The sequence below is a fragment of the Octodon degus genome, unplaced genomic scaffold (assembly GCF_000260255.1).
Source record: "Octodon degus isolate 3935 unplaced genomic scaffold, OctDeg1.0 scaffold00066, whole genome shotgun sequence".
Classification (NCBI taxonomy): Eukaryota; Metazoa; Chordata; class Mammalia; order Rodentia; family Octodontidae; genus Octodon; species Octodon degus.
The window spans coordinates 10,563,148-10,573,449 of NW_004524642.1; the positions used below are offsets into that span (position 1 = coordinate 10,563,148).

The 10,302-nt window shown below is 38.2% G+C and overlaps 1 protein-coding gene across 1 annotated transcript in view; it reads left to right on the forward strand.

Moving 5' to 3' along the window:
- Nucleotides 1-10,302, forward strand: part of LOC101585341 (1,4-alpha-glucan-branching enzyme) — a 308,796-nt gene that overhangs the window by 83,373 nt on the left and 215,121 nt on the right. Inside the window, exon 3 of the mRNA XM_023719253.1 lies at nucleotides 1,158-1,273. Within this exon, the coding sequence (XP_023575021.1) occupies nucleotides 1,158-1,273 (116 nt within the window). The remainder of the gene's footprint in view (nucleotides 1-1,157; nucleotides 1,274-10,302) is intronic.

The following is a 10,302-nucleotide window of genomic DNA, read 5'->3' on the forward strand; positions in this document are numbered from 1 at the left end:
TATATACACAGTGTAACTGAGATGATTATACTATTGTATTCAACTTTTTGAAGGTAGCAGTTTATGTTTAAAATTCTCACCTCAACCAATTTTATATGCTCATATCTGTAATCTGAGGAACTACATTGAAGACAGAAATATGTAATATAATAATAACATGAATACCTTTCACCTTTTTTTTAAAAACAAAATATGTGTTGTTTCTAATGTCCTATTGAAAATAATTAATATTTACTTGTTAGACCAGTCTTGTTTGCCTATATCTAGTAATCTGAGCAAGAAATTTAATGATATAAATGTATAAATGTGTAGTATAACAACAATTACTGATATTCTATTCCTGTTTTGAAATAGTGTACTATTTTTTATGTTGCCTTATTTTTGTCTTTTTCCTTGTTATTTTCCTGTTTTTTCCTCTTTTTTAAATAAAAATTAATAAAATATGTACATATTATAATGATTTTAATTATTTTTCATCACTTTCCCCCCTATGGCATGTCTTGTTTCAAATTTTATTTTTTTATGGCAAGTCTTATAATTCTTTTTGTTTATATTGTTTCTTTCTTGCTGGTGGTTTTGTTTGTTTGTTTTTTGTTTTTTTTTAACAATTTTTTTTCCATTTATATATTTGGTGCAGGGTCTCACTATGCAGCTCAGACTTACAGTGATCCTATTTTCAGCCTCCCCAGCGCTGGATTACAGGGGTATGCCACCATGCCCAGTATCTGTCACAGGCTCAGGGTGTGCCAGGAGTGGGGCCAGCATGGCATGAAGGACCAGGTATAGAACCTTAGTCCACTGAGCTATCTTGCCAGCCCTGATGGTGGTTTTTGTTTTTTTTTTAAAAGAACTTACTTTCTTTTGTATTCTATTTGATGCTTGTTAATTGAAATGATAATTTAAAATTTTATAATCTTTATTTAATTTTAAGTTTTTTTTAAAACAGTGCTGGAGATCCAACCTAGGGTCAAATGCATACTAAACAATCACTACCATTAAGCTACATTTCAAGCCTAGTTACATTTCTTTTGTTTAGAATAGACTTTTTAAAGTCAATTTGATTTTGTGCAAGTGAGCAGTAAATCATGCTTTACCTGAAACATATTAAATATTAGTCCTGCCAAGCTATTGTTGACTGCTCTTCTTTGTCTTTTTAGGTGGCTGGAACCCGTTTTCATATCCTTATAAAAAACTGGATTATGGAAAATGGGAGCTGTATATCCCACCAAAACAGAATAAATTTGTCATGGTACCACATGGATCTAAGTTAAAGGTATTTTTAACCTCTATTTTTATTGAATTTATCAATTTATCTTTATCTTAAAAGTTCAACCTAAAATGTTAGAATGTCCAACCAGCATATGATAATGATGGGAGGAATAGTATGAATGCCTGAATGGAAAAAATGTTGATCATGTGCATCAAGAATTAGAATGTGTTCTATAGAAGTGTTTGGTTGTCAGTTTCCAAGAGTGTTCATTACTTTTCTGTCGTTGCTGAGACAGAATAACCAACTCCCAGGATTAAGGAAAGAAAAGGATAGCTCACAGTTTGTGGAGGTTTCTGTCCATAATTGGTAGGCTCCAAGGCAGTGGGGCACATGCCAGAGGGCAGCACTTCATAGCAGTGGAAAACACCGAAGGCAACATGCAAGAGGAGACTGAAGGCTTTTGTTCCTTATGTTGTATGCTGGCTACCTGTCCTGGGACAGGTGTCACAATCACATGCTTATGCTTGCCACAACTATGCCAAACCAGTCAGTGGACTGATCTACCAATCAAGTACCCTTAATCCCAGCAAATACACGCTAGATTCAGTCACCTCTGAAAACATCACCCCCTTTGCTTTGCTGTTTCTTTCTGCCTGCCATGAAGTGTTCTCTATAAAACCACCCTACGTGGAGTCCACTAGTTATGGACTGAAACCTCTACAAATTGAGCTAAATAAACCTTTCCTTCCTTCATTTTGGGCGGCAGGTATTTTGTCTCAGCAACAAGAACAGTAACTGAGACACCAAACTTTGTTGCATCATCAGAGGTTTAGAAGCTTTTTATAAGAAATGATACATAGAAAGTAATCCCGGAGTTTGACCTTGGAAAACACAAAGTTTAATACAAACTGAAACCTGTCTTCAAATCATCAAATATAGAGAGGATTTTTCCTGCGAAGAGTCTTGAGAAAACTGGTGTTACAGTGAGCTGCATCAAGTGTGAGCAGGAAGCTGTGTTGGGCACCTCTCTGTGCTTTGGGGACATAAGTTTTCTGCTTTCTTCCTCTTCTGTCCTCTGATCTCAGTGATCTTTCAATGATTGTCTTCTTTGCTGAGGCCACCTAGCTTGGCCCAGGGGCCAGTCTGTGGCCGGTGGGCCTAGTGTCCTCCACATTCCTCTTCTGTCTGACTGTTGGGTACAGCATCCATGTCTGTAGAGAGGACCCTCCTGGCCTTTATCAGTGAAAGATGCTTGGCCTGTAGGTACTAAAGTCTGGATTCGATTTGGTCCCTTGTTCACATAGGAAGTACTGTAAATGCCTTCAGCCTTTACTGTATTTGACCCTATGCACAATTATATGTAATTTTTTGTGTCTCTATATCTCTTTACCTTCCTGACACAATTATCGTGAGTCCTATGACTGAATTATTTTTATTAGCATGTGTTACGTATCAATATTAACTTGATTACTTAAAGCATGCTTAAAATGCAAATACTTAATAGCATGTGTGTTTTGCACGCTTAAGTTTTGTTTTAAAAAATAAAATTACTAGAACATTGCTACATATAATATGGTTACCCGAAAATCGTATTATATGAAATAAGGAGACATTTTAACATGAAGTGGCAGCCAGAGTTCTTTTTAATCTGTAGTAAATTAGAGAGAAAGTAACCACAGTATATACAAGAAGAGGGATTTAAATTTCATATAAATAATCCCTTTTCCATATCTGTATAAGCTCCATGAGATCAAGGCCTTTCCTTTTTTGTTTGCTGTTACTGTGTATTCCCAATGCAAAGAATGAGGCCCAGCAGGAAAGATATTCAAGAAGTATTTATTGAACAAAGCCATTTTTTTTAGCCCTCTTTTGTAGGAATCTATCAAATAACTTCATTTGTCTCTAGTTTATCAGTCCCAATTATATATAAATGGGGAGGCAAGACAATTTTTTTGATTAATGCTTGATTATTTTAAAAACTTAATTTCTTACTTAACAATGTTAGATGATTTTTCTGTAGAAAATTTCATGAACTGCAACACTATTTAAGGTAAATGTGTTAGGCATCTCTAATCCAAACTGTAAAGTTCATGGCATGCTAAAGTCTGAAACTCTTTAGGACAAGCATGATCCCCACATGGAAAATTCTGCACTGTGAGTTTGTTTCACTCACAAAATACTAAAAATACGGTAAAAAAAAAAAAAAAAAAAAAAAAACCTTTCTGGATATTTGTTTATGAAACAAAAACTGTTATGGTATTTATATTTTAGGCCCTGCCCAAGATAATTATTTATTTATATGCAGATATTCTAAAATCTTAAGCATTTCTAGTTCTATGGAATTCAGATAAGAGATATTCAACCTATACCAGGAATAAATAATAATTGATGTATATTGGGAATTCTGTTAGACATACGCTTCTCCAGTCTGACTGAAATCTTTTATGTATCTTTTTACTATGCTATGTGCTACATTACTATTTCTTTCAAACTGTATCTCAGTGCAGTTATGTAATGATTTTAAAAATGGCTTTCACATTGTCACCTGACCTTTAAAACTCTGTGTTTAATAGTAAAGAAACATTTAACCAACATTAGGTAAACTGTTCTCTGTTGTTTGTTTATTATTATTATTTAAAAATTTCAGTGGAGATGACTAATCAGAAATTTATTGTATTTTTATTTACTTATTTATTTTTTGCTGTACCAGGGATTAAACTCACTTGCCAGGCAAGCGCTTATTCTACTGAGCTATCTTCCGGCCCCTCATCAGAAATTTAGACCACAAATAATATTCAGACTCTTTAGACATTTTAAATATTAAATAAACATTTAGATACTATTATAATATGTATTAATACAGTGTTATAATTAGTTATTTGCTTATGGAAAGTGTTTACCAAATTTTCTTCGGTGAAGGGGTTAAATTTGCTATAAAATTCAACCAAATTGAAGGCTTTAGCTTTTTATTTGGAAACTGTCCTGCCGGCCCTGCCCCCAGGGCACGTTGACATGGTGATTGAGACTGGGTGTGGTGGCAGACACCTGTAATCTTGGCACTTGGGAGGCTGAACACAGGAGATGGCAAGAATCTGATCTACATAGTGAGACCCTGTAGACTGTGTACTAAAAATATAAAAAAAAACAAAACAAAACAAAACTTGTTTTAAATTGAACTTGAGAATTTGTTTTAGGCCACAAGGGATTGACCTTTAAAACTCACTTAAGGAAATGTCTTTATGAATTATCTAGTAACTATTAATAAAAATGAGGCATTGTCTACCATTGAAAAATAGCATTGTTTTCATTGTAAAATACCTGATACTTTAAATTGAATGCCATAAAAAAATATTGAAATGCTTGTATGATCATGTACATGTCTCCATTTTTATTAAATGACTTTTCCAAACAAATAGTTAAAAATAACATAGTGAGATAAAATTAAATATGGAAGGCTATAACAATATAGGAAAGAATACTACTTCCCTAGAGCACAATTAGACATATTATTCATGCCTTTGACACTCTTTTATTTGAATATATCGCCAAACTAATTTACTTAAAGATTTTTATTTTTTTTAAATACAAATGTACACCTTTAGTAACATTATATTAAAAAAAAAAACCCACTTCTCAAGTTGTCTCATAGCAGTTTACTAGTTATTAAGAGTCTGCTCTGTATCAGGAGTTTTTAATTTGTGATGCTTGTATTTCATTGTAATATAGGTATGTGATTGTGTGTGTGTGTGTGTGTGTGTGTATGTGTATTTTAAAAATGTGCTATTGGAGCAAAAAAAGGGTGAATGTTTTTTTCATTTTCAGATGGAAATAGACATTTAGAGGTGTTTGACATTTAGTCATACTTGGTAATATGTTTAGAAGTTGATCAGGGAAATAGAGTGAAGAAAGGGTGAAGAAAGGTATTCTAACCTGAGTGCTGTTTGATTAAAAGTGTGTATCGATCAGGGTCCCAATAGGAAGCAAATGGCAGGCTCAAAATAGGACAGGTTGAATAGGTATTATTTTTACAATTGGACATATAGGAAGAACCCCAAGAGAGTTCAGAGGAGGGTAGAGTTGGAAGGCATTCAAATTTTAACCCTGACTAGGCCATAGGAAGCAAGGAATCAATAGCGAGAAGCCCAGAGGGATGAGTGGGCCATCTTAAGAGGAGCACTGAGATCCGATTGAGAATCCCAGGTAATTCATGGTAACCTTGCAGCAGAAGAGCCCGAAGAATAAAAGGAACAGATATTTTGGTTTTCCAATTTCTTCTGTGCTATTGCCTCCTGCATTTGTTCTGGGTGGGCTCAGGGCCTGAGAATGCATTTTGCTCCTTCTATTTTGTATAGCACTGTCTTCTGACCTTTAGTGTAGAGCTTAGAGTTATTACCTTAGCACCAGTTCTGGTTCTACCAAGTTCAAACTTGTCCAGGTATTTGGTGACTGTGGCTTGGGTCTGCCTGCTGTGCTCCGCTTCTTCCTGCTGCAGTCTTTGGAAGTAAACCCGCTCTGCCACTCTGAGAAGATGTTCTACTCCTGGATCAGCTGGGTGGGTCTTGCCTCCAGCTTCTCTGCAGGTGGTTCTGCCACAGGGGTCCCACCAGACCTGTCTGATGGAAGAAGGTCCACACACACACCTGGCCTGGGTGCTGGCTGGAGCGAGGATCCGGAGGGCCCTGGCTGCCCCCACCCCCACCCCCACCCGAAAGGTTTATTTAGCTCACAGTTACTAGAGGTTTCAGTCCATACTCAGCTGTCTCTAAGGCAGAGAGTGGCACAGGGCAGAGAACAGGCTTTCATGGCAGGGGACAAAGAGTAAGAGTGATATTTCGGTTTTTCATTCCTCCTTTCTCTGACCTCTTGTTGGGCAACACTCAATGGGAAGTCGGAGTTCTGGGAAAGAGGCGCCACACAGTGTTCCCAACCCAGCAGAGAGCTGGGTGAGTATTGGGTCTATCTTAGTGAGCAAAGAGTAGCTCATTTTTGGGAGTTCAAGGCAGGTGAACCATAAAGATTAAGTGGAGGTAAATTTTGAGGAGTTCCTTTTCTCATTCTTATTTTCACTTCTTTTCTCATTCCAGTTAATACCCATATGACTAGCAATGACACTTAGAATTGCCTTCTGTTTGGTTTTTAAGATATTTATGTATTTGGGCTTTTTTTATACCAATCAGTAAAACCAGGACAAGAACAGAGATGTCAGACCTCTTTAACAGTTCCAAAGATTTATGTCTTCCTTACCTCAGGCTACCAACATGAAATATTGCAGAACAGTTAGCTTAAATAGCAAAAATTTATTTTCTCATTGTTTGGGAAGCCAGAAGTCCTAGATGCCAGCATGATTGGCTTCTGTTCCAGTTTTGATCTAAAATGGGCCCCAACCTGAGGGATTCTCTTGTGCTGAAAGGATTGTGTCATGGGAGGGCTTTCCTTGTGAGTAGATTCATCTTTTGATGATTGCAGTAATTGAAAGTGCTGTTAGGAGGCAGGTGGGTCACTGGGGCCGAGCGGCAGAACGTCATATCCTTTTATTTATTTATTTATGGAAATAATTGGTACATATTTAGAAGACCAGGATGGCAGGCCCTCCAAGTGTGACCGCTCTATTACACATGGCCGTCCTCACTGCAGCCGCCTGACTCACGGGCACCAGCATATAAAGTTAAGTCAGGGTGAGAATCCCACCAGCCAACTGCTAGTCTCAAAAACCTGCTGATGTCCCCCAGGATCACTGCCCCACCCATCTCGTGCATACAAATGCATGGCTTTGCCCCTGTCATGTTTCCAAGCTTTTCTCCTTGCCCACTCCTCATTGTCCAATCCTCAAATTCTCGCTTTCCTATTATTTGTGTTGTACCTTTCTATATGTAATTACTCTTTTGAGTTCTTATACTAGGGAGACAATATGATATTTACACATGTGGGTCTCGTTTATTTCACTTACAAGTATATCTTCAAGTGGCATCCACTTAAATATGAAGGCGAGTTTATCATTCTTTATAGCTGAGTAATACTCCATTGTATAAAAATACCACATCTTTTTCAACCGTTCCACGTGTGACAGGCATCTTGGTTGTTTCCAAGATCTGGCTATCACAAATTGTGCCGCTATAAACATAGGTACGCATATGTCACTATGATGACAACGCCAGGTCCTGACGCATTTCTTCCGTGCTCTTTGCTCTCTGCTTCCTGCCTGTCATGGAATGAGAACCTTTCCTCCTCCCCGCACCCTAGTCGTTCATTTCCACCTTGGAGTGAGCCAACTGTGGCTGAATCCTCTGCAAACCATGAGCTAAAATAAACTCCTTTAAGTTGTGGGAGTCAGGTATTGTATCCCAGCCAGGGCAGAATGGTGAAGAGAGGTTCTCCTTTCCTGTCTTCCAGACAGCAGTCTTTCTTCGTTCTCATGTAGTAGAGAGGAGGGGAGAGCGAGAAGGCATCTGCATGTATGAACACATATTTTCTGGTATGTTTCTATTCTAAAGGCAGTAATTCCATCATGAGGGATCCAACTTCATGACTAATTCTAAATGCCATCCATTCACAGTTAGGGTTTACATCGAATGTCCCCTAAAGGTTACATGGGCTCAGAGGCGCCAGGGCTTTCGGAAGGTGTCTGAATCTTGGCGTTAGTATATCTCAGTTGCCGAAGAGACAGTCACTGGTGTGGGACCCTGAGGGACATTTAGCCTTTTCTAGTTCCTTCCTTCTTTCTGTTTCCAAGTTACTGGTCCTTTGATTTGAGCATCTTTATCTGCCCAGGCCATTCCTTCAAGTCTTTTCTGTATTTCAATTGCTGAAAATGGACCAAATCTTTGGAATGGAACTGAAGTAAAAATCTTCTTTAAATTGTGATCTTCAGGTATTTGACGAGCAAAGGGACCGAATAAGGTGCCGTGTGCAGCCATCAGGTTGGAGGTGAGGGCTGCAGTGTAGCAGTCTGGACAAGTCCATCTGGTCCTGGAGCACACGAGCCCCAGCCTCTCAGCACCAGGGCGTGGTGACCTGAAAGCCCGTGTATATTTATCTGTACAGCTTAGGGGAAAGGTTTTGTTCTACGGTTTACAGGCCTGCTTTTTACCACAGAGCTTTTTCTCTTAGAGGACTAGTGTGAGCATGCAGAGTCTCCTAGTACTGGGGCAGGGGATTGATTACTTTCAAGATCCTTCCTCTGCAGAATCAGATTTTAATTTTTTACCTGGTGCTTAGTTTCTTTCTTGTTTTTTTCTTACTGGGAGTTGAACTCAGGACCTTGCCCTTGCCCGGCAGGCACTTATGACACTTAGCTACCTCCCTAGCCCCTTCTGCTTAGTTTCTTATCACTCTGACTTTGTTTCATCTTCCAAAATTATGTTGAAAGTTGTAAGTTCTTGTCTCCTTTTCCATCCTCCATTAATGTCTTTTGCATCCTTGCTGTCACTTATTTCAGTGGGCGTTTGCTGGGGTGAGAAAAGAAATCCTGTCAAAGTTTGTCATTTGTAATTCACAATTCAAAGTGTCCTCATTTAAATGAAAGAAGAGAAACATATTTATGAGGTAGAAGACTATTTTATGATAATGGTTTTCAATTTGATTATTACATTCTTGTAGTACACAATGTTTGTAAGATTTTGGTCAAACTGATTCTTCTTTGTGATGTCTTTACACATTATTATATGTGATAAATATATTTTTTTCCTGACCTACAGAAAATCCTTTACTCACTTCATTTGTTACCTAGCTCAACTTAATCAACCTTTAAGACCCTGAAACATCTAATTTGTGGGAGAATGCATAGTTAAAATTAGATGCACTTTCCCTTACCACAGTGATGGTAATTCTTTGTGTTTGCAAAATACAATATGAATGTTAATGAACCTAAATAATGTGCTAGGAAATGGTCTGTCCTCTGTAGATGAGAATAAAGGCTAGTTAATTGATTGTTTTTCTTTTTTTTTCTGAAGCTTCCTCGGATGTTGATAGGAAGCACAAAATAAATATGTGAGTTTTTAAAGCAGTACCTTTGTTAGTCAGAAGAGTCAGTCTTTTTACCTAGAAAGATGCACGAGGAAATGGAAATACTCTTTTTATTTTGAGCTTGTCTTATATTAATTTCTTTATTCAACTTTTACATTTTTGTTTCTTACTATGATAGTAACAAGTATTTGATTTTATATTTTCCACATTCAAAGTACTAAATTGTCTGTCCTAGAAGTGCATGAAGGAAGAAAACTGAAATGCTTTCCTGTGAATTGGTAGTCTAACCCTAGGAGGCTCCCACACACAGCATCTACAGAGTCATGCTATGTGTTCTGACTTGTGTGTTGGGTTCCTGCACAGCCTCATGTGCCCCTGGCGGGCTGCGGCGCTGGGGAGAGATTAGGTCACAGGGTGTGATCCACTCTTTGAGTGCACTGGCCTCCTGCGGAGTGCAGGGGTAGCTGTAGTGTTGGGAAGTGAAGCCTGGTCTGTGCCCATGCTCACTTCAGCTGTGGTCTAGAAGGGCCTGTCTCCCTTCTCCTGTCCTTCATCTCTGTCTGCTTTCTATCTGCCATGGCTTTCCGCCATGCTGCTCTAGCTTGGAGCCAGCTAGCTATGGACAGGAAACCGGTATAGACTGTGAACCAAAATAAACCTAGCCTACTTTAATCTATGGGTGTGGGTATTGTGTCCACGAGAACAGGTTAGTAACTAAGACATTATAATTTTATATCTGTTGCTCCTGAAACCTTTGGTGTCAATTTCAACCCTAGGCATTTGCATGAAATTGGCCTTATTTCCTAGTAGTCGCTTGGATTTGGTCTTTGATGTTCTGAACGTTAGACTATCATACATTTTAATGTCTTACTCTTTTCCTGAAATGGTCATATCTTATCTGTTTTTCCTGGTTCTGTACCCAGTAAGACTTGAAATCTGTTCACATTATTCTCTTGTTTTACAGCCTTTTTGGTACCTCCCCTCTATCTTTCTCTCCCTATTTGCTTATAGCTGAAGTTTTTAGATCATGTGACAAGAAGTTGACTTGATCAGTGTTCAGGTCTCGGTCTCAGTCTCAGTGTTTCTGTGTCTCTGTCTGTCTGTCTGTCTGTCTGTCTCTCTCTCTCTCT